Source organism: Pristis pectinata, chromosome 10 (assembly GCF_009764475.1).
Source record: "Pristis pectinata isolate sPriPec2 chromosome 10, sPriPec2.1.pri, whole genome shotgun sequence".
Lineage (NCBI taxonomy): Eukaryota > Metazoa > Chordata > Chondrichthyes > Rhinopristiformes > Pristidae > Pristis > Pristis pectinata.
The window spans coordinates 94,167,336-94,192,178 of NC_067414.1; the positions used below are offsets into that span (position 1 = coordinate 94,167,336).

At 45.4% G+C, this 24,843-nt stretch overlaps 1 protein-coding gene and 2 long non-coding RNA genes across 10 annotated transcripts in view; 1 reads left to right on the forward strand and 2 right to left on the reverse strand.

Annotated features, from left to right (window-relative positions):
* The window catches only part of LOC127575090 (xanthine dehydrogenase/oxidase-like), a 93,472-nt gene extending 75,377 nt beyond the window's left edge, over positions 1-18,095 (reverse strand). For 2 of the 7 annotated variants that reach the window (XR_007957006.1, XR_007957005.1), the window contains exons 1-6: positions 17,639-17,672; positions 12,868-12,947; positions 9,211-9,268; positions 6,320-6,416; positions 3,615-3,723; positions 147-273 (exon numbers count right to left, since the gene is read on the reverse strand). Coding sequence is in view for 2 of the 7 variants with exons in the window: in XM_052024741.1 (XP_051880701.1) it covers positions 147-273; positions 3,615-3,723; positions 6,320-6,416; positions 9,211-9,268; positions 12,868-12,947; positions 17,639-17,648 (481 nt within the window). In the remaining 5 variants the exon portion in view is untranslated. The other 5 variants (XM_052024741.1, XM_052024740.1, XR_007957008.1 and 2 more) reach the window with 4 other exon arrangements.
* The window catches only part of LOC127575095 (uncharacterized), a 149,298-nt gene that overhangs the window by 75,377 nt on the left and 49,078 nt on the right, over positions 1-24,843 (reverse strand). The window lies entirely within an intron of this gene.
* The window catches only part of LOC127575096 (uncharacterized), a 53,356-nt gene continuing 46,994 nt past the window's right edge, over positions 18,482-24,843 (forward strand). The window contains exon 1 of the long non-coding RNA XR_007957012.1: positions 18,482-18,657. This is a non-coding gene — a long non-coding RNA (uncharacterized LOC127575096). The remainder of the gene's footprint in view (positions 18,658-24,843) is intronic.

The following is a 24,843-nucleotide window of genomic DNA, read 5'->3' on the forward strand; positions in this document are numbered from 1 at the left end:
AGGATTGAACCTACATCCTTGGAGCTATGAGGCAGCAGAACTAACTGCGGCCCCAACCTGCTGCCCTTTAGGTGGCTCTCTCAGGTTTTTAACTGGGCCAGACAGCTCAAGGCACTGAAACTCAGCCACAAACTAACAGACTTTACCTTGAAGAGTGTCTTCGATCTCCTCCATTGTGGGGTTCAGATTGTTCCGTAATAAAGTGTACACAGACATGACAAATCCAGGGGTGCAGAATCCACACTGGGAGCCATGGGCCTTTGCAATACGCTCCTGAGGTTGAAACAAAAGTGGAGGTTTAGTGCAGGAAGCTTGATCGGACATGGAAACTCTAATTGCAGCAAAGAACAAAATCTGGACCATCGTGTAACGCATGAATGAGATGGTCTGAATGCTTTGGGTTCTGTAGTAGTAAGAGACACCGGTTCTGTAATGGTTAAAGGGAATTATGATGACCCTGGAGTTTTACTGAGAGACCTGGGTTACAACAATCCCATCACTGTCAGTGTAAGCCTTTGATTTCACATGAATGAACAGAGTTCTAATGTGACATGGTTAGAACTGCTGCCTCACAGCTCCAGTGACCCGGGTTCAATACTGATCTCCGGTGCTGTCTGTCTGGGGTTTTCTCCTTGCCACTGCGTGGGACTCCAGTTTTGTCCCAAAGATGTGCGTGTTGTGAGATTCATCGGCGGTTGTAAATTGCCCCTTATGGGTAGGTGAGTGGGAGAATTTGAGGGGGAGTTGATGAGAATGTGGATTAAATAAAAAAAATAAGGGATTAATGCAGGATTACTGAAATAGGTTGCTTGATGTTCAGCATGGACCAGAGAACCTGTTTCCAGTTGTATGACTTTGTGACTTGTGTATCAGTTGCTGGAGAGATGCTAATATCCTTAAACAATTCTGCAGACAATGGGGACAGTTGATTCTGGCTTGTTTCTGTTTGACCAGCTGTAAACGCACCACATTCTGTGATATTTGACGATGGTGACCGCTTCAGACAGGCCAGAGAGAGGGAAGCTGCTCCCGTGAACAGATGGTTTGAGACCCAGGGGACACAGATCTAAGCAGTTGGCCTGAAGCGACAAGGCAGATGTGCGACAAAGCCACCTAGGAACTGGATTTCACCCTCTTCTGGTGCGTGGAGCATGCACTGAATGCAGTGTCAACACCCACTTGGATCCCAGCAAAAATTCATCAGCTTGGGCAGAAACCAGTTAAAAGAAATACTTCGGAAATCAAAAGATCTGCAGATGCTGGAAATCTGAAATAAAAGGAGAAAATGCTGGAAACACTCAGCTGGTCGGGCAGCATTTGTTAGGGGAGAAAGAGAGTTGCCGTTTCAGGTCAACAATGGGTGAAGGGCCTGCAGATTGAAAGCTACTTTATGCATTACAAGTTCCACCAGTAGATCCAATTTTGATGCCAATTTTCTTAACCAGAGACTGGTTGTGCTCTGGAACTCACTGGGTGTAGGGATGGCGGAAACAGAGTTAAACAGGCTCTTCATAGGTGATTGGATTTGTGGTTGAGAGCAGATAACTTGCAGGCAAACAGGAAAACAGCAGGGAATGGGTTTGATGGGACTGCTCCACTAGGATCCAGCATAGGTGTGATGGGTTGAATAGCCAGAATGTACAAGGTCCAAACAGAATCAGAAGTGAACATGCATCCCAAGGCAACGAGGCAACTGCTGCAGCACTGTGTCACTCTATAATGGTGAGAAAGAGGCAAATAACCCCTCAGGAATTTTGTTATAGAAACTTCTCCAGAACCTTTGTTGGATTGAAGCAGCAATCCACAAATCATTGGGTCAAAATTTTAAACAAGAAAAGTAATGAAAGTTTCAGAGGCATTTGAAGCCATCTAAAAAGAAAATTAGCTGTGATTAGTGCCAGAATGCATAAGGCCAGAAATGAAATCTCGCTTGTAAAAAGACAATTTAGTTCACATCAGGTAATTTTTAGCAAACAATAGAGATATCAAGAAAGTAGAACTTAGATTGACAAGTAGGGCAAGGCACACGATTTGAAAGCCACGTTTCTGGATGCTGCTGATCTTGGCGTGTTATAACAATTGCAAAAATTCCATTGTTCGACCATTGAGTTACTCATAGCTCAAGTCCCATAGTATCTGATCAGTCAACAGCCCAGGATCTGTGGCCATTCAATATTATTGCGTGGTCACACAGGTAAAATGACTCCCCTTTCAGAGATTAGAGAACTGGAGATCACTGTAGAAGGATCCCCAGCATCAAACTCCAGCCCCTCCTGACAGGGGAGGAGGCAGGGTAGGGACGAATTAATTAATTCTGTTTCAGACTCGGTTAACGGTTCCGAGAGTTGCAGGTGAGTGGTAGAAGTGCCAGGGGTGGTGTTGGAGGGGGCCTAACAAGTCAAGCCAAACTTCTGTCGACGTAGCTCCTGCCATTTCCAAGGATGTGGAAACTTGGAGAACAGAAGCAGGCCATTATGCCCTCATGCCTGTACTTTCTCAGAGGTAGAGTTCAACAATTAATCCCATCCCACCCCAACCCCTCCACCCCTTTTACCTCATGACCTGTAAAATCTTCCTTTTCCACTATTTCCAAATTGCTTTTTGAAATTAACCATTGAATCTGCTTCCACTGTCCTTTCAGGCAGCTCGTTCTAGATCGTAAGCACCGTGTAAAATAACTCTCTCTCATACATCCTCTATCCTCTGCTTCCTGATTCTGCCCCCATTGGAAACAATTGCTCCTTATTTACTCTAACAAAAAGATTTTAAACATCTCAGTCAAATAAATGATTAAAGCTGAGATATTTACAGTGCAGAGGGAGGCCCTTCAGCCCAGCACATCTGCGATGGGATTGCCCACAAACAATCCAGGCATCTCCAGTCCCTCGACGTAGATCTATGGACCCCTTACAGCATAGGCAGAGGTTATTTGGCTTAAGGACGTGCTGGTGTTTTATAGGAACAGTCCAGTTAGTCCAATCTTTTCCTGTCGCCTTACAAGACTTTTCCTTCTCTAATTCCGTTTCAGGCAGCGAATTGAAGGCCAGAGCCGTCCCTGCACGCACATTGCTTCCCTCATGTCATCTGCGATCCCCTCGTCAATCATTTTACAGTGGCGACCTCTGGTCTTGACCTTTCCACCAATGGGAACTCTTTATTCCCATCGTCTGGATCCTTGAGTTTGAAGACTTCCCTCCCATCACCTCTCAGACTTTCCTGCTCTGAGAACAACCCCGGCATCTCCCAGTGTCTCCACCTGAGGTCCCTCACTCTCAAGAGTGTGCTACTGAATCTTTTCTGGATCTCTAAGGGCTTCTCAACCTTCATAGTGAGCCTGAAAACTCCAGACAGATCCAAACCAGTTTGTTGCAATCTTTTCTCCTCTACAGCCCTACTGATGAGATCCAAATCCTAGATTTTGTTTACAGGTTTGTGTACGTCCCTACACCCAGGTCTCTTCATCTGTGCTCTCCCTATGGGAACCTACCATGCATATCACAGTGCTACAATTGATCTCTTCAGGTTACAGCTGGACCCCTCATTCCTGGCACCATAGCCCCTACCCTCTGTGAGTAGGAGAGAGGCACGGCACTAATGCCAGCAGAGTTGCTCACCTGGACCGGATGAAGCTGGGTGCCAGTACTCCCGATCCCCTCCACCGTGGTCACGGCCGTGTGGTGGAGGGAGCAAAGTGGCGCCAGGCACGCGTTCACGGCCATGTGTCTGGGAGCGGTGCAGTCAAGGTGGGACAGATCGTACGGTGGTGTCCTGACGGATTTGGAACTCTGGGATGGCTGTAGACCATGAAGTCACTCACATGGAGAGAGGGAAGAGGTGTGGGGGAAGGGGTCACGGGATGTGGGACCCACTTTAATCAAGTGGATCACCCACATGACACAATAATATTAACTATAAATCTAATCGTAGGTGCCATCAAACTACTGTGGTTAAACTTTGAAGGGTAGTTGTCCAGTCTGCAGATCTACACTTCCCTGAACTCCCTCCCACACCCTCCTCTCTTTCTCTTTCTCACTCCCACTCTCCCCCCTTTCCCTCCCTGGGGCTCTCTCTCTTCCACACTCCCTAGGCGCGTGCGCATGCTCTCTCTCTCTCTCTCTCTCTTCCCCCAACCACCCCCCCACCCCACACACACACACACACACACACACACACACACACACACACACACACACACACACACACACACACACACACACACACACACACACACACACACACACACAACTCCCTGAGACTCTCTCTCTCACTCTCCTTGATCCCCTCCCACACTCCCTAGGTCTCCCCATCTCTCACTCCCCGACAAGCTGCCTTGACCTCTCTCCTACTTGTTATCTACATTCCTTGGGCCCCACACTACTGACTCTAGACTGATCCTTTTCCGTGACCCATGTTTTAACATCCCACATCCCACATCCCACAATCCACCCAAGGGTCGGGATGCCCCATTGGAAAACCACAGCTCCAAGCTCTCCGGTGCAGTGATCGTTCCCCCAGTTCACATCTTGGTCTATTGCAAACTAATTGATAGAGTTTGATAGCAATATGTAGTCTACAAGTTTAACCTAAAGGTGACTGACCCTCAGTGCAGACAGTTACTTCCTTGTTTGACCTCCAAGGCCCTGAATGCCTCTGTCACCTCCCCTCACAGACTGCTCCACTCTGAGCTACCTCAGTTTCTCCGGGCACTCCGTGCAGAGTGTGGAGTTGGTGCATTCTTCCTGTGATCCCGGGTGCTCCGGTTTCCTCCCACATCCCAAAGACGTGCGGCTCGGCAGACTGAGTGGCTGCCATAAACTGGCCTTAGTGTGTAGGTGGATGGGAGGAGAATCAGGGAGAGTTAATGGAATGGTATTGATGGGATTGCTCTGTGAGTCGGCACGGACTCAATGGGCTGAACAGTCTCCTTCTATTTTTTGACATTTCCCCTCAGTGGAAACCACCCCACGTCACACCTAGTTAGCTTTAAGCGTTATATCTACAGCGTTACTTGATTTGCTAAGGCCCTCATTTCAGCCCAATCCAAGTGACTCCATCCCAGTAGAACCACAGGGACTCCTATCCTGTCCCCCACTGGTTCCATCTGTCCATTAGCCTTCTCGTATCTGTTCCACCTATCACTCTCCTTACTTATCAGAGTTCAGCATGTGCACCTCTCCTGCCTCCATATCACCACCCCCCCCGCCTCTTGTCTCCCAACTCTGTCCCTCCCCTTCCCGCACCTGGCCCCCCTCACTCCACCTGGGTCCAGCCCCTGCCTCACCCCCTCCCCCTCTCCCCTTTATACTGGCCATCCTCCCTCCGTGCTCCCAGCCCTGATGCGGGCTCTCAATCCAAAGTGTCAACCGTTCCTTCCCCTCCACAGACGCTGCCTGACCCGCTGAGTTCCTCCAGCAGCTCGTTTTTTTCTTTTGCTCCAGATCCCAGCAGCTGGAACAAGCTGCCAGAGAAAGTAGTTGAGGCAGGTACAATAACGACATTTAAGAGACATTTGGATATATGAACAGGAAAGGTTTAGAGGGATATGGGCCAAACGCAGGCAAATGGAACTAGTTTAGGCAGGCACCTTGTTTGGCATGGATGATTTGGGCTGAAAGGCCTTTTCCTGCATGGTACTACTCTATGACACTATGACTAACAGCAGTCTCTTGTGTCTCCGGTAGAACAACTCCCTCTTTCCCCAGCACTGCTGCCAGTTCCCCAAGAACTCAAACCCATTTTTCCTACCCCAGTATTCAACTCGTTGACCTTATCCCAATTTGCACGTATTCTTTGTAATTCTGAGATTAATGTTCCCACTTGTTAATTTGGACCGTAAATGCTTATATTCCTTCAAGTGCTTATATTTTTTCCCATCCTTTCTCTGTCTTTTGCTTCGAGGATTCAAGTCAAGGTCAAGAAGACCATGTATATTGTGAAGGATTTGTATAGCCTCTGCTTCCTCCGAAAAAAGAACCCAAGTTTGTCAGAGGCACGTGCCCTCTAATCCAGGCATCATCCTGGTGAACCTCTTCTGCACCCTCTCCAAAGCCTCCACATCGTTCCTGTAATGGGGGCGACCAGAGATATCCCAGAGCATGGGAAAGGAGGACAGAAAGAGCAGGCTGTTCGCACATGGGACATCCCGATGTTATTCGTGTCTGCTCCTGGTGTAGGAGACGTGGTTGGGAGAGTGAGGATACCCAATGGACAGCGAGGCTCTGCTTGCTTTTGCAATGTTGAACATGTTCCAACGAATACCACTGTCAAAAAGAAAGTGGTTGAGGTTTTCTTCTGTCATTACTGGTGGGTGAAAGGATACACAATCTTCCCCTGGAGCGGGCTGTACTTGGAGATCATCACAGTGCACGAACCACATCCTCCTTCCCCACAGCCGAGCTTTGTTCCGGTCAGACCCACTGACAAGTTACATTAAGGAAAGCCGCGGTCAACAGATACATCATTTTCAAGGACCAATTGAAATGCATCCGACCAGGTTCCATTGGCTGTTGCAGTCCAAGGTATCACAGACCAACCAAAGGACTTAAACATGGAAAAGAACTGGCCACCGCCTTCCCGGGGAATGAAGAATATGGAATAAGTTATACCTGGCCAGGGTGGGCCATAATGTACCAACAAATTAAAGCAGAAACAGACCAAAAAAAGAGTTCACCAGCAAGGATACACAGAAACCAATTTGTCCAGTGATTGGGTTGACAGGGGAATATGAACTAGTTTCTCTTTCCACATATGTTGTTTGACTGACTGAGTTACTCCAGCCTTTATGTTTTGGGTTCAATGAGTTCACAGGGAACAGTGATGGAGGTTACAGAGGAACCAGTGGGTCCAGAGATGGAGTTTACTGTGGTTCCAGTGATGGAGGTTACAGAGGAACCAGTGGTTCCAGTGATGGTTACAGAGGAACCAGTGGGTCCAGTGATGAAGTTTACAGAGGAACCCGTGGGTCCAGTGATGGACATTACACAGGAACCAGTGGGTCCAGAGATGGAGCTTACAGAGGAACCAGTGGTTCCAGTGATTGGGTTTAGAGGAACTAGTGGGTCCAGTGATGGAGGTTACACAGGAACCAGTGAGTCCAGTGAATGGGTTTACAGATATATGGTCACTGACAGAATTTGCACAGTTGGCCCATATTGTTTTTATGATGTGTGCCATTCTCTTGTTCCACATGGTACTTTTCCAGAAGGAATGCAGCCAGGTCCTAAACTCAACACCACCCGTAAGGAAGTTCAATAATTAGCCATAAGATAGACTCTGTACCTAACAGCTGATTTTGTTCATTGTAATTTTTGCTGTTGCTCAGGATGCAGAGGGTATGGAGACTGAAATAATTCTCATTATGTAAGTAAAATTAAAAGGATTAATTTCCAGGAATATATTAGAATCATTACTATCTGCTGTGAATTTTGTCGAGTACACAGGATGTTAATTTGAATTCTTGTAAAAGGCTGGGACACAGATTCACACAGAAACACAGTTGAAATGCAATAAGGATTTATCGGACAGTTTAGACTTTCAAAAGGTGAATATTTTCTGTGGTAAACATGGAAATATCCAAAAAGTATTTAAGATACGGAAGCATTTGACTGGGTGGACGTCGAGTTTCCATTTAAGTCCAAAGTCCAAAAAGTCCCGAGGTATCGTTGCAGCTCTATAAAACTCTGGTTAGACCACACTTGGAGTATGGCATTCAGTTCTGGTCACCTCATCATAGGAAGGATGTGAAAGCTTTAGAGAGGGTGCAGAGGAGATTTACCAGGATGCTGCCTGGATTGAAGAGCATGTCTTTGGTTAAGCAAGCTAGGGCTTTTGTCTTTGTAGAGAAGGAGGATGAGAGGTGACTTGATAGAGGTGTACAAGATGATAAGATGCATAGATCAAGTCTGAGACTTTTTCCCAGGGCAACAATGGCTAACAGGAGGGGACATAATTTTAAGGTAATTGGAGGAAGGTATAAGGGAGATGTTAGGGGTAAGTTTTTTACACAGACAGTGGTGGGTGCGTGGAACGCACTGCCGGCAGAGGTTGTGGGGGCAGATACTTTAGGGACATTTAAGAGACTCTTAGATAGACACATGAATGATAGAGGAACGGAGGGCTATGTGGGAGGGAAGGATTAGATAGATCTTAGAGCAGGATAAAATGTCGGCACAACATTGTGGGCCGAAGGGCCTGTACTGTGTTGTAGTATTCTATGTTCCATGTTCTAAAACTAGGATTTTGAATAAAAGTTAGTCACCATTAAAATAACAGAAGAATTCTGGGGAAGCTTCACTGGAGTAGAGGGAGGCCAGAACCTGCCACCACAGACAGGAGGTGGGGCAAATAGCAGAGGTTCTTTTAAGGGTAAGTGAGATTCAACACAGGGAGATACAGTGACATAGTCCAGAAAACCAAGTGGGCTGTTCCTGAACCATAAACATCTATGCAACCCACTGTTGGATAGACTATCTATCCAATCTATCTTTGAACAAGAACAGCTCACAAGGTAGAGGTCTTCCAAAACAAGTAGCCACAGAAGATCGTCAGCACCTTCTGGTGGAACAGAATGTCAACCCTTGAGATGCATCAGAAGGTAAACACAAAGCCTGCTGGAGGCAGAATGAGATGGAGAGAGTTGAGTGTGTGTTGAATGACACCAGGCACCCTGTCTCGAACATCTCCTCTACATGTTGAAATGACTGCCCGAGGTGATCTGAAAACAATAGAGAGATGAGGTGTATGGCCTAACTTGGGAGACCAATATTAGACAGGACACAGGCTGGTGCTGAAGTGCTCTGTCTCTGAGGCCTTATCTCCACCACTGAGATGCAATCAAATGGATAAATCCCAATTATCTGCAGTGGTCCTTAAAATACCCCAAGGTCACAGCTTGCTATGCAGTCTGTTGCAAGATGACTGCCCCTTTAACCTCAAGCTAAGCCTCTTGGACCAATACAGAATGGAAGAAACCACTTGTACATTCTTACTGCAGATTGTGTCAAGAAGCCAGTTATGTTGAACAGGCTTGTTTGCTCCATTCCCAAACTGACAGCAACATATCATATTCCCTTGGAAGAGCTTGTTAAGGGTAGGGATCTGAATTCTTAACTGGCCCTCAGTGAGATCTGTTGGAAGGATCTGCTCCCACAACTCCCTCTCACCCTCCATATTCATAAACCACGTGTTGCCGATTGCGACAAGCAAGGATACATTTCCTCCTCAGGTAGGTTATCAGGTTCAGTTCAGGGTCCACATTTCTCTCCACAACCTGTGGACAATGAAACAAGAACAGCAGAAAGAGTTAACACACGTTAGCAACTAGCACACTAATTTAATGAGGTTGTCGGCTACTCTTTTCATTTTCCCAACAGCTGAAGAATTGCACATCAGCGTAAAATGGTTGCAACATCATGTGGGCAGAGAGGTTGGAACTCCAGGGAGAGAACTTCATTCCTCATCAACAGTACAAGTTATAATCAACTCCACACTTTCAGTTCCATTGGCTTCAAACAAACCGTACGTGAGGAGGGGATGCAGCCAGAGGATCATGCTTTGCTGGTGACGTTAGTTGAACCTTTACCCACTCCACTTTTATGCATTCTTCTCCCAGCTCCACACTCCAAGGTACAGGATGTGCTGGCTCGGACATGGCAACTTATGCTGTCCATCACTGCTTTATCCTACAACTCCCGACCCAATTCATGTGGGAGATCCTCACTACACTGACCGCAGCACTGTATAAAGGGCAACCAGAGAGTGGGAAATCTGTCTAGTTTAGTAATTGCTTGTAGGGGAGGAATATTGTCCTAGCCCAATCTGGCCTGTTTGTGACTCTATTCATGTGAAGTGACTGGCAATTCACAAAGTGAGGCCACCCAGAACAAAGCTGGCTTAGTCCTAACACATATCAGGGTGTATTCACCCACTGCTGGCCAACATTGGCTCACTGTTATACAATACATCAGTTCTAAACATGGTCATCCATGAGTTCAGATTCCATCATGGCCTCACCCTTCATCATCACTGCCATCACCCCCAGCCTGACAACCTTGCCAGGTGCCTGCATTCTTCTCATTCTCATCTGTTGGGTAACCCTGAACTCTCATTGCTCCAACACTTGCACCCCTGTCAAGGGCCAAGCCTCTTCATTTCTTTCCCCAGACCTCCCCACCTCACCCATAAAAAAAATACAAGAGGATGCTGGAAATACTCAGCAGGTCAGGCAGTATCTGTGGAGAGAGGAAAAGTTCGCTTTTCAGTTCGATAACCCTTCACCAGAACTGACGGAGGTTCTGTTTGACCTGAAACGTTAACCTTGTTTCTCTCTCTGTAGATGCAGCCTGACCTGCTGGGAATTTGCAGCAACCTCGACTTTTATTTCAGATTTACCAGCATCTGCCGTGTTTTTGCTTTTCTCGCTACCTTTCCTTTGTTAAGCCACTCCTTCAAACCACCTCTGCAGCCAAGATTCTGGTCTCTTGCTCAGTGAGGGACGTTTGCATGATAACAATCTCGAGAAATATTTGGAACTTTTTGCTACTCTCAGCAAATGCTGTGGAAGAACTCTTGACTTGCGTTTAAATTTATATTGACAATCCTAGAGTGAAGATGCTTTGGTTACAGGAAAAATATTGTTTAAAGACAGCACAGATTGTCAAGCCAAGATGCAATTAAAAACCACAATGGGGAGGTTTTGTTGAGGTATCTCAAGAAAAACTATTTTCAGTGCTTGTTCAATCAAAACTGGGACATTTAATTTTGCTCAAATTAAGAGCAGGAATATCACCAATAGCTTCCCTTGGTCGAGCCACATAGACGCTATGGCCAAGAATCCACAACAGCGCCTCTACTTCCTCAGAAGGCTAGGGAAATTCGGCATGTCCCCGGTCCTCGCCAATTTTTACAGACGCACCACAGAATGTACCCCATCTGGATGTACCACAGCTTGGTCTACCCAAGACCGCAAGAAGCTGCAGAGAGTTGTGGACACAGCCCAGTGCATTATGGACACCAGTCTTCCCTCCTTGGACTTTGTCTTTACCTCTCGTTGTCTTGGTGTAGCAGCCAGCATAATCAAAGACCCCACCCACCCGGGACATTCTCTCTTCTCTACTCTTCCATCGGGTAGAAGATACACCAGACTTAAGGGCAGCTTCTACCCTACAGTGATAAGACTATTGAACAGTTCCCTTATACAATGAGATTGACTATGACCTATGACCTCATGACCTCACGATCTACCTTGTTGTGACCTTGCATCTTATTGCACTGCACTTTCTCTGTAGCTGTGACACTTTACTCTGTACTGTTATTGTTTTTACCTGTACTACATCAATGCACTCTGTACTAACTTGATGTAACTGCACTGTGTAGTGAATTGACCTGTAAGATCGGTTTGTAAAACAAGTTTTTCACTGTACCTCGGTACAAGTGACAATAATAAACCAATACCAATACCAATATAGCAACTGCTCTGCCCTTGACTGCCAGAAATTGCAGAGAATTGTGTACGCAGCCCAGTCTATCACGAAAATCATTCTCTCTGTCTACACTCCCCACTGCCACGGTAAAGCAGCCAACATAATCAATTATGCCTCCCACCCCGGACATTCTCTCTTCTCCCCCCTCGCATTGGGCAGAAGATACAAAGGCCTGAAAGCACGTACCACCAGACTCAAGAACAGCTTCTATTCCACTGTTGTAATACTCTTGAATGGATAATACACTCTTGTCCGATAAACAACTACTCAATCTACCTTGCCATGGCCCTTATTGTCTACCTGCACTGCACTTTCCCTGTAACTGGAAACTTTCCCTGTTTCCCTGTTTCCTGTTGTACTACCTTGATGTACTTATGTATGGAACGATCTATCGGGATGTCACCCAAACAAAAGCTTTTCACTGCACTTCGGTACATGTGACAATAATAATCCAATTACAATGAATAGGCACTTTGGGCCCCTCAAACATGTCCTGCCCTTAAATGGTTGATCTGACTGTAATCTCAACTCCACACAATGGAACAGAGAAGGCAAAAAAACTCAAAAAAATATGCCAGATCTCGTTTACCCACAGTAGCCTTTCACCCCTTATTTGCCTTAAAAATATTTGAAGATTCTGCTTCCACTGCCCTTTGAGGAAGTGAGTTAAAGAGACTCACAGTAGTCCGAGAGAATAAAAAAAATTGTCACAATTTTGCCACATAAAAATATATAAAATTACAAGAGGTATAGATTGAGGTTGATCGGCAGAATCTTTTTCCCAAGGTGGAAATGTCAAATATTGGAGGACTTGGGTTTAAGGTGAGAGGGTGAAAACTTAAAGGAGATGTGCGAGGCAAGTTTTTTTACACAGAGAGCAGTGGGTGCCTGGAACACCCTGCCAGGGGAAGTGGTGGAGGCAGATACAATAGCAACATTTAAGAGGCATTTAGACAGGCACATGAACAGGCGAGGAATGGAAAGATGTGGACTATGTGCAGGCAGACGGGATTAGTTTAAGTTGGCATCATGGTTGGCACAGACATCGTGGGCTGAAGGGCCCTTTCCTTTGCCTTACCGTTCTATGCTCCATATTTGCTTCTTTAAGTGTGTGGTGGATATTTTGAAACACCAACCTCCTTGTTCTAGATTCATGAGAGGAACCAAGGTTGTGGGGAAAATCTTGTCAGGACTCCCATAGGATCTTACATTTTTAAATTAAGTCTGAGTTTCAATTTGGAGCATTGTAACGCTGGAAGGGATTATAGAAATGGGGTTTGGCAAACAATGACGTATTTTAAAATTGAGATACCTCCAGGTCAGAAACCAGTGTAGACCCTCAATTCACTCTGTTATTGTTATAGGTCAATGACCCTCTTCCTCCTACCTTGCGTCCATTGACAAAGAAAACCAACTCATCACTTTCCGGCATCATGGAGTTCTCCATATCATGGCTCATTTTCTGGGCTGTTAAAAGAATATCCAACAGGCTATTAGGTACAATAGAGACCACAGAACAAAACACATTCCTTCCCACCTCTGGTTCATCTCCCAGAGTTTGACATAAACCTGGAGTAGAGTTCAAATGGGAATCGTGCGTGATAGACTGGGATAAAAGAAAAGTTGGTATTAAAAATAAACACCAGAAAGACGTTTCATCAAAATCAGAAAATGCACAAAATCTCACAGGATTTGGTGGGCTGAGAACAAGGGAAGAATTTATTAAAAGTTCAGAAACAGCTTCTTCCCCTGCGCCATCAGATTTCTGAATTTTGTGAACCCATGAACACTACCTTGTTATTCTTTTTTTTGCACTATTTATTTATTTTTGTAATTTATAACAATTTTATGTCTTTTGCACTATCCTGCTGTCATAAGACAATAAATTTCAAGTCATATAAGTCAGTGATAATAAATCTGATTCTGATTTGGACTATATTTCTTTAATCTCTCTCAATTTACACTACAGGTTTTATATTTATTTTGTTGTGTAAGTTATGTGTAATTTATATTAACATGTTTGTCATGTCTGTAATGCACTGTGCTGCTGCTGCAAAAAGCTCATTTTCATGGTATTTATACCCTGGGTATATATGCCTATGACAATAAACTTGAACTTGAATAAAGGGCAGTGAATGAGCATCAACCACTGACACATTGAAGAGCCTGCTCCTGTTATTACAGACTATATTTCATTTGTTAGTTTTGCCTGTAATGGATGGTCATCATTAGAAACACTAGCTCTAGGCTTAGCTCATTCCCAGTGAAATTTCACATCAGAAAATTGAGTTGTTCCCACCCAAGTGTTGCAAGCACACACAATGGCTCAGTTCAACCCACCTCAGTGAAAAGCAGCACCCCTTCCCCATCATCCCATTGCTCTGTACCATGGAATAACCCCTGTGAACATCAGTAGGGGGCAGGAGTAACCCATAGAGTCCCTCAAGCCTGTTCTATCATTCAATGTTCACAGCTGATGTGACCATCTCATCATCTCCACCCTCCTTCCTGTTCCCCAGAAATCTCAACTCCACTGTTGTAGCCTCTGTAGGTTCTTCTCCAGACTTTTATTCAGTAAAGCATGTAACAAGGATAGAGCTTCTAACCAAGCATCCTTTAAAGAAGGCAAACAATGCAGTGACACCACAGTGTAGCAAATGTCACACCACATGGTACACAGAGATATCAAGGAAATGAAGAGATATGGGGTTAGTGCAGGAAAGTGGCGCTGAGGTAAAAGATCAGCCATGATCTTATTGAATGAGGGAGGAGGCTCAAGGGGCCAAATGGACTACTCCTACTTCTAGTTTTTATATTCTTAAAGGTATATGCACATCCAATATGCCATAGTTTCCCCTTTCACCTTATACCTTATTGTCTGCCTGCACTGCACTTTCTGTAACTGTAACATGTTATTCTGCATTCTGTTATTGTTTTTCCTTGTACTACCTCAATGCGCTGTTGTAATGAAATGATCTGTATGGATGGCATGCTTAGCAAGTTCTTCACTGTACCTCAGTACACATGACAATAATAAACCAATTCCACTTCCAAAACAAAGTAGCAAAGCCATATCAACAATTATTGCACCATCAATTAACTACCTACTATGTACAGGTAGTTAATTTACAAAACCTATACTGTGTATTGAAATGTTGTTTTGACTTAACATAACCAGTAATACAACAGATCACATACTTTTTCAAACATGAGCTCTAACCCCATACTTAACAGATAACAGTGTACCCATTAATTACAGTTAGACATTGCTCTAAAATATTTCTCAGTATCACAACCTAAGAATACCAATTTCTACTTTAATTTTTTCTTCTTCTTTTCCTGCATCTTTACACACATTCTGCCTCACTTCACAACTCTGCTCTGGTTCCCCGTAGACACTGTAATTTTACTTCCCTTTGCTGACCTTTCGAAGATTTTCATTCTGCCACGCTCTGACTGGTCCCCAGTACACACACCTCAGCCATCGTTGTTGTCACCTTGTCACCATTCCTCTCCTGCACCTTAATGAACCAACAGCATCAGGAAGAGGCTGGAGCTTCCATCAAAGTTGTTTGCACACAGCAATCCAACTCTCCTGAAAGCATGGTGAAAGCTCTGAACTCCTCTCACATCTGGCCTTGAGTGGTGGTGGACAATTAAACAGCTAACTGGAGGAAGAGACTCCAAGAACCTTAGCCCAGCCTGAGTACTAAACACAGGGTTGAAGTATTCGCAACCAAGTGAAGCCAGATGTGCCAAATGGATTGTCCACCTCTGCTTCCTCCTGAGATCCCCACCGTCACAGAAGCCCATGTCCAGCCACTTGATTCAGTCTGTGTGACATCAGAAAATGGCCGAGGCCTCCGTATTCAGCAAAGTCTACAGGAACAGACAACGTCCCAGCTGTAGTACTGAGGACCCTCACTCCAAAAGGGACTGGATCTCCAGGACAGTTACAAACCTCAGACTGGTACAGGGGAATCAAAAATTAGAGGGCATAGGTTTAAGGTGAGAGGGGAAAGATTTACAAGGGATCTGAGGGGAAAAATTTTCACACATAGGGTGGTGGGTATGTGGAACAAGCTGCCAGAGGAAGTGGTAGAGGCGGGTACAATTACAATGTTTGAAAGATATTTGGACAGGTACATGGATAGGAAAGGTGTAGAGGGATTTGCGCCAAATGCAGGCAAATGGGATTAACTCAGGTAGACAACTTGGTCACCATGGACAAGCTGGGCCAAAGGCTCAACTCTATGACTCTATAACTGGCATTTACCTGACAACGTGGAAAATTGCCCGGGTATGACCTGCTTGCAAAAGGAAGGACAAATCCATACCTGCTACTTACCCCACATTCAGTCAACTCTCACTCATCACCAATGTAATGGAAGGACTTATCAACAGAGTGATCATAGACAAATAGGAGATGCCCAGACTGGACAGAACCATGAAGCTCTAGACCTCAACGCAGGCTTAGTCCAAAGAGTTGAACTCCAGAGATGAGGTGAGAATGATTGCCCTCGATGTCAATTGTGGAGAGTGTGATTATGAATTAGAATTAGGTGAGCTTCCACCGCCGGCCCACAGTGGCTGCAGTGTGCACCATCTGCAGCATGCACTGCAGTTACTCGCTCAGGCTACACTGACAGCCACCCCCCCCCCCCCCCCCCCCCAAACCCATGACTCCTATCACTAAGAAGGACAAGGGCAGCAGGTGCAGGAGAATACCACCACTTGCAGGTTCCCCTCCAAGTCACACGCCACCCAGAATTGGAAACCTATCGCCGTTCCTTCACCGTCACTGGGCCTAAATCCCGGATCTCCCTCCCCAACAGTGCTGAGGGAGCGCCTCCACCAGAAGGACTGCAGCGGTTCAAGAAGGTGGCTTCTCAAGGGCAAACAGGGATGGGCAATAAATGCTGGCCTTGCCAGCGACATCAGTTATGCCCAGATCCTGAACAAAGATTAGCTTAAATAAATAAATAGTTGCTTACCTTACACCCCGGAGCTGAAGTCTCCCATTCAGAGACTCAGTGGGAAGAGCTTGCAGTTTACAAACCTGCCAATGATTGCGCTTACTGCTAGATTCCAAGAGAAGTCCATTGGAATGGCTGAGGCTGATGCTGCTCCCAACCCATGCCAGTGCCATGAACTGGAATATCTGCAGGGAAACCCAAGTTAGCCCCCGCGCTGGTGATATCAGCAGGACTCATGAGCAGCCCCTGTATTTTGGGGTGATAACCTCCCTGCCAACAATCTACAAGTCTGAGGTTTGAAAACACCAATTAAGATGAGATGAGATATCTATTTATTAGTCACATGTACATCGAAACACACAGTGAAATGCTTCTTCTTGCATTACTGAGAACATGCTGGGGAAAGCCCACAAGTGTCGCCATGCTTCCAGTGCCAACGTAGCATGCCCACAGCTCCTAACCCGTACGTCTTTGGAATGTGGGAGGAAACTGGAGCACCCGGAGGAAACCCACGCAGTCACGAGGAGAATGTACAAGACACATGCCCCCGCTTCCCAGCACAGCCTCACCTACCCCCAACTATAAGCCCGTATCCTTTTAGAACATGGAACATAGAACAGTACAGCACAGGAACAGGCCCTTCGGCCCACCATGTCCGTGTTGACCATGATGCCAAATCAAACTAAACCCATCTGCCTGCACATGATCCATATCCCTCCATGTTCATGTGTCTATCTAACAGCCTCTTAAACACCACTATCTCATCTGCTTCCACCACCAGCCCTGGCAGCCCATTCCAGGCACCGACCACTCTGTGTGTAATCAAACTTACCCCATACATTTCCTTTAAACTTTCCCCCCCTCACCTTAAAGTATTTGACATTTCCACCCTGGAGGGAAAAGACACTATCCAACCTATCTATGCCTCTAGGGATAGATAGATAGGGATTTTCTGAGACAGAATAAAAGAGTTCTCATATTACATATTGCTCATGACATTGAAGGAGGCCTTTTGGCCCATTGATTTCATGCTGGCTCCCAGAGCAACTCTGTCGATCTCATTTCCTCACTTAATTCCCTGTAACCTATTCTCTCTCACGCGTCCATTAACATAACCCACCCCATCTCTATCCTCCTACTCCCACAGCACCAGGGGGATTTTACAGTAGCCAGTTAACCCACCAATCAGCATGGATTGGAGATGTGAGAGGAAACCAGAGCACCCAGTGAAAGCCCACACAGTCACAGAGAGAACGTCACAAGCTCCACACAGGCAGCACCCGAGGTCAGGATCGAACACAGGTATCCAGAGCTGTAAAGCAGCAGCACTACCTGCTATGCCACTGTGCCGACCCCACAAACTCAGAGATACATGGTTTTCCAATTTCTCTCAAGAAAACACATCCCCTCATAGCTTTACCCTGTAATATCAACTCGGTTTCTTCTAACCTGCTGTTTGGTCCTGAGTCACCGATGCAGGATGTCTTCTCAAATGAGTATCTGTTCCCTAATTAATGGACCAAAGGAAAAGGGCAGTGAGTATCAGAAAACAACCTCTTGCTTTTTTGCTAATTCACTCCCAAATGCCCTTTGGAGTTTTAACTTTCAATCATTAACAGGCATATTTCAGGCTAAGTTTTGCCTTGGGACTCAATGGCAACTGTCATTGGCACTCCACACATTTGAGTTTCATATGTCAGTACCATTTAATCAATAATTACTGAGGATATTCAAACACAAGACCCCTCAACCACACTGATGTCACGTAACAGCCAAAATTCACCTGAATCATCTTTGCACTGGCTAAAGTTTAATTTTATTATGGGAAAGATGATCGCGGAAAACAAACCTTGGAGATTGAGCAACAGCGGTTCAGAGATGAATTTAACAATCAGAGCTTGGCTCGGATTATAATTGCAAAATTTCCCAGAATCTAGCTGTAGCACTGTTAAAAATTAAAGTATAATACTGCAGATGTTGAAATTCTGTAAACAGAAACAGAACCTACAGGAAATAGTCAGAGGGTCAGGCAGCATCTGTGGGGATAGTAAATGACCTGGGGTTGATGGTCAGTTCTAATGAAAGGTGGAGAAACAAAGGACTGCAGATGCTGGAATCTAGATGAAACAACAACAAGATGTTGGAGGAACTCAGCAGGTCAGGCAGCATCTCTGGAGAAAAGCAGGCGGTCAACGTTTCGGGTAAGGACACTTCTTCAGGACTGAAGATAGGAAAAAGGGAAGCCTAATATATGGGGGGGGGGGGGGGAGGCGCGAACGGAGCAGTGATAGGTGGACAAAAGAGGGGATGCGGGGTGGGCACAAGGTGGCGATGCAGGTAAGAGATAGTGATAGGCAGATGCAGGGGAGGAGGGGAGAGCAGATCCACTGGAGGATGAGTCAAAGGTAAGAAGGCAGGCACCCCATGGGGGGAGGGGAGGAGAGGAGGAAAAGTAAAATAAAGGGGAGAAAAGCTCATTGAATCTTAAATGTTAACTCTATTTCTCTTTCTGTAGACGCTGCCTGGCCTGCTGAGTGTTTCCAGCATTTACCTCTTTTATTTTGAAAATTAACCTTCTGTTTTAAGTTTAAAATAACAAAAACTTTTATCTTGACAGTGAGATATTTTCCCACTAAGTACACTTTCTCTGTTAGTAAAGAAACTGCTGAATAACTTCTGATGCAAGGTCTTCGGCCTTGGTCACAGAGTCAGAGAGTCAAAGAATAATCCAGCACGGAAACAGGCCCTTCAGCCCAACTGGTCCATGCCAACCAAGATGTCCATCTAAGCTAATCCCATTTGCCTGTGTTTGGTCCATATCCCTCTAAACCTTTCCTATTCATTTACTTGTCCAAGTGTATTTTAAATGTTGCTATTGTACCTGCCTCTACCACTTCCTCTGGCAGCTCCTTCCATTTACCCAGCACCCTCTGTGTGGAAAAAGTTACCAGTAAATTTCTCCCCTCTCACTTTAAACTTGTGCCCTCTAGTTTTAGACTTCCCTACCCTGAGGAAAAGACTGTGACTTTTCACCTTAGCTATGCCCCTCATGATTTCATAAGGTCACCCCTCAGCCTCCTACACTCCAGGGAAAAAATGTCCCAGCCTCTCCAACCTCCCCTTATAACTCAAGCCCTCCAATCCCGGTAACATCCTCATGAATCTTTTCTGCGCCCTTTCCAGCTTAATGACATCCTTCCTATAGCCGGGTGACCAGGATTGCACACAATACTCCAAGTGTGGTCTCACCAACGACTTGTACAGCTGTACCATGACATCCCAACTCCTGTACTCAATGCCCTGACCAATGAAGGTCAGCGTGTCAAACATCTTCTTCACCACCCTGTGTACCCGTGTCTCCACTTTCAGGAATGATGTACCTGTACCTCTAGCTCTCTCTTTATTTTTGTAAAAGCACCAACGTTAATGGAAGAACGAAAAAATGAAGATGCTGGAAGTCTGAAATAAAATCAGAGAAAGCTGCAAACACTCAGCAGGTCAGGCAGCGTCTGAGGAGATCTTTGGTTGGCTTGATGCCAGCCATTGACAAATGGTCAGATTTAGTTACAGGGCACCAAATCACGATATGTTTAGACAGAATCAATATGGTTTTATAAAGTATTGTTTTTGACTAAGCATTTTTTTGAGCATGCATTTCAAAAGGCTTTTGATAAGGTATCACACAAAGGTTGTGAAGTAAAGTAAAGGTTCTCAGGGTTAATGGTAGTGTACAATAGAATGAACAGTATGGTAGTACAGTACCATCCCTCTGTCCTCTGCACCACTCCAGTGAAGCTCAACTCATGTTCAAGGAAGAGTACCTCATCTTCTGACTAAACACATTCCAGCTTTCTGGACTCATTGCCAAGTTCAACGATTTCAGCAGGTGTTCCTGCTGTTCACAATCACATTGTTTCTGAAGATCTCTTTCAGTTCCTTTACTACCTGTTACCATTCACTTTCACCGTCCACCATCCCCGTCTCTTGTAATTTAATCCATTTACTTTCCACCCTCTCACAGACCTTCCTTGTTGTTCTTTCCTCCCTGTCCCTGATCTGAGTATGTTTTATCTAAAGAATTTTCCACTTCTGATTAAGTTGTTGACCTGTTCTGTCTATCTGTCTGTCTGTGTCATCTCTCTCTCTCTATCTCTACATCTTTCTCTCTCTCTCTCTCAATCTCTACATCTCTCTCTCACAATCTCTACATCTTTCTCTGCCTCTATCTCTGCATCTCTCTCTCTGTTCCTTTTTCCCCTTCTCTCATTATTCCCTCTTTGCACTATGTATTTAACATAGAACATAGAACACTACAGCACAGTACAGGCCCTTCAGCCCATGATGTTGTGCCGACATTTTATCCTGTTCTAATATCTATCTCACCCTTCCCTCTTACATGGCCCCCTATTTTTCTATCATTCATGTGTCTATCTAAGAGTCTCTTAAATGTCCCTAACGTATCTGCCCCACAACCTCTGCCGGCAGTGCGTTCCACACACCCACCACTCTCTGTGTAAAAAACTTACCCCTGACATCTCCTTTATACCTTCCTCCAATCACCTTAAAATTATGCCCTCTCATGTTAGCCATTTTCGTCCTGGGAAAAAGTCTCTGACTGTCCACTCCATCTATGCCTCTTATCATCTTGTACACCTCTATCAAGTCATCTCTCATCCTCCTTCGCTCCAAAGAGAAAAGCCCTAGCTCACTCAACCTATCCTCATAAGACATGCTCTCCAATCCAGGCAGCATCCTGGTAAATCTCCTCTGCACCCTCTCTAAAGCTTCCACATCCTTCCTATAATGAGGTGACCAGAACTGAACACAATACTCCAAGTGTGGTCTAACCAGAGTTCTAGAGAGCTGCAACGTCACCTCGCGGCTCTTGAACTCAATACCCCGACTAATGAAGGCCAACACACCATACGTCTTCTTAATAACCCTATCAACCTGTGCAGAAACCTTGAAGGACCTATGGATGTAATCCCCAAGATCCTTCTGTTCCTCCACACTGCTAAGAGTCCCACCATTAACCTAGTACTCTCCCTTCAAATTCGATCTTCCAAAGTGTATCACTTCACACTTTTCCGGGTTGAACTCCATCTGCCACTTCAGAGCCCAACTTCCAGCACCCATTTCAATTCTTTTTTGATTGATATTATTGAACCTATTTCCATCTAAGTTCACATAATCTCTGCATAAAAGAATTATTCCTAGCTCAACTCTGATCCTTTCCATAAATGATGTGTGCCCTCTGACGCATTTTGGCTACCTCACTGCATTAAATTCAACAGCTGGGCAAGAACAGGAACAATTCACCAGGGAAGGTTGCTGAGGGATTAAAGTTGCAGGAGACTTCCTCAAACACATTCCACCTCCCACCTACGATATTAAACAGAGCACCCGGTCAACACTCACTGCGCAGGTTATAACGTCCCACTGAGCTAATTAAAGAAGGAGTTCTCCCGGACAACACTGATTCCTCAACTTGTGCCAAAGAAGAAGATGATCTGATCATTTATTTCATTGCTGTTTGTGGGATCTTGTTGTGCACAGCTAGGCTGTTGCCTTTTGGCACATTATAACAGCGATTGCTGTTCCTAAAGTGCTCCATTGCCTTTGAAGGAGTTTGGAACAACCTGCGATACTATACAAATGCAACCCCTTTCAGTTTACCCTTAACGAATTCCCAATCTCTGTTTCCGCACGATTTGAGTCAGTGATCCGGATACATGGGTTCGTGTTTTCCAAAGACTGGGAGAGTATTTGGAGAGTTCAGGAAGTGGGACAGTGCACACTTTCTTGTTTACATCAACGGTGCTGAGGTGGAGAGGGTTGAAAGCTTCAAGTTCCTAGGTGTAAACATCACCAATAGCCTGTCCTGGTCCAACCACGTAGACACCACGGCCAAGAAGAAGCACCAGCACCTCTAATTCCTCAGGAGGCTAAGGAAATTCAGCATGTTCCCTCACCAATTTTTATTGATGCACCATGCAAAGCATCCTATCCGGATGTATCACGGCTTGGTACGGCAACTGCTCTGCCTGAGACCACAAGAAACTGCAGAGAGTTGTGGACACAGCTCAGCACATCGTGAAAACCAGCCTCCCCTCCATGGACTCTGTCCACACTTCTCACTGCCTCAGTAGAGCAGCCAACATAATCAAAGACCCACCTCAGACATCCTCTCTTCTCCCCCCTCCCATCGGGCAGAAGATACAAAAGCCTGAAGGCACGTACCACCAGGCTCAAGGACAGCTTCTATCCCACTGTAATAAGACTATCGAACAGACCTCTTGTAGGCTAAAATGGACTCTTGACCTCACAATCTACCTGGTCATGGCCCTTGCACCTTATAGTCTGCCTGCACTGCACTTCCTCTGTAACTGTAACACTTTATCCTGCATTCAGTTATTGCTTTTCAGTTGTACTACCTCAGTGTATTGAAGTTGTGAAATAATCTGTATGGACAGCATGGAAAACAAAGTTTTTCACTGTACCTTGGTACATGTGACAAAAAAAAACCAAATTAGCAAATTACCAAATTAATTAGCTATAAGGAGAAGTTGGACAAATTTGGATTGTTTTCACTGGAGCAACAGAAGCTGAGGGGAGACCTGGTAGAAGTTTATAAAATTATGAGAAGCAGAGATAGGGTGGATGGTCAGAATCTTTTTCCCAGGGTGGAAATGTCAAATACTAGAGGATACAGCTTTAAGGTGAGAGGGGGAAAGTTCAAAGGAGATGTGCGGGGCAAGTTATTTTACACAGAGAGCGGTGGGTGCCTGGAACGGGCTGCCAGGGGAGGTGGTGGAGGCAGAGATGACAGCAACGTTTGAGAGGCATGTAGACAGGCACAGGAACAGGCAGGAAATGGATGGATAAGGAGAAAGTGCAGGCAGATGGGATTAGCTAGTTTGGCATCATGATTGCTGCAGATATGGTGGGACAAAGAGCCTTTTCCTGTGCTCTAATGTACCATGTTCTATATTCTATGTAACATATATTCAAACTGCACCATGGCAGCTATGGAATTTAAATCCACATTAAGTAAATCTGGAATGCAAAGCTAATTCCAGGAATGGGGACTCTGAAACTGCCGGATTGTCGGAAAACCCATCTGGTTCACTCATATCCCACGGGCAAGGAAGTCTGCCATCCCTGTCTCCTTTTGACTCTTCACCACTTCCTCAGTTCGGGGGCAACTAGGGATGGGCAATAAATGCTGGCTATTTCCACTGTGCAAGTCAAAGCACGCTGTGAGTGAATCCTTCCCCTTCACCAGCTGAGTGGTTACCTGGAGGTGCAGATTGGCGACTGGTTGGAGAACATGCCACCGTGTCCGTGCCATTGGTTCTGACTGTTTCCTGCTGTGCCTTGTCTCGATCGAATGCCTTGATGCCCGGCACTCTCCACAGGGTGGGGATGAGGAGGTGTGGGGTCAGGGGGGTGACGAGATGTGCCCAGTGGGAGGTATATACCATATACGCCATTGAAACCCCTTGTTCACATGAAGCTCGCAGAGTAAACAGTGTACATGGAAATAATACATACAACAACCAGTGTGTTGGATTCAACTGTTGACATAGTTTTTTTAACATGTATAGTGTTTAATACACCTCAAATGGCTACACAAGGAATGGCCGCTTCCAAGCTTATTGGTTCATCCATCAGGTGAATACATGTTCTTTCATTGGTTGGTTTGGCCACAGGTATCTAATAGATTTCCTGATTGGACTATTGTTAGCTAAGGAGTACCTCTTATCTCAGGTATAAAAGGTGTTGCTTTTTGTTAATCATTCTCTCACCTCTATCTCTCTCTCACACCTCTATCTCCCTCTCTTTGCTCTCTTCACCAACCAACCACCCACCGCCCCCCCCCCCCCCCCCACCCCCGGCCCTAGCTCATCTTTAATTCCTTTTGTCTTGTCTCATCTCCTAGTAGTAAAGCTAGTGCCATGTGCTCTGTGACTGTTTCTTTGTTTTAAACTTTTCCAATAAAACTTTGTGAAGCACCAAGTTGTTTTCAACTCATTCCCGGACTCCTGAAAGAACCTGTGGATTCGAAAATAACTGGATCCGACAAGTGCAAAACAGCAGAATAGTGCAGAGATTGTACTGCAGTCTGAAGTAGTGCATAAAGACATGCTAAAGTGACAATAACGGAATAGTCGAGAGAGGTGGAAGTAAGAGTTCGAGAATGTGGCAGCACCACCGTGAAGGGGATGTCAAAGAGGTGATTGGTTCTGGAGTCTGACAGTAGTGGGGAAGAAGCTGTTCTTGAGTCTGGATGTCCGGACTTTCAAGCTCCTGTATCTTCTCCCAAAAGGTAGAAGATTGAAAAGGGAATGGCCAGGGTGGCAGGAATCACTGGCGATACTGTTAGC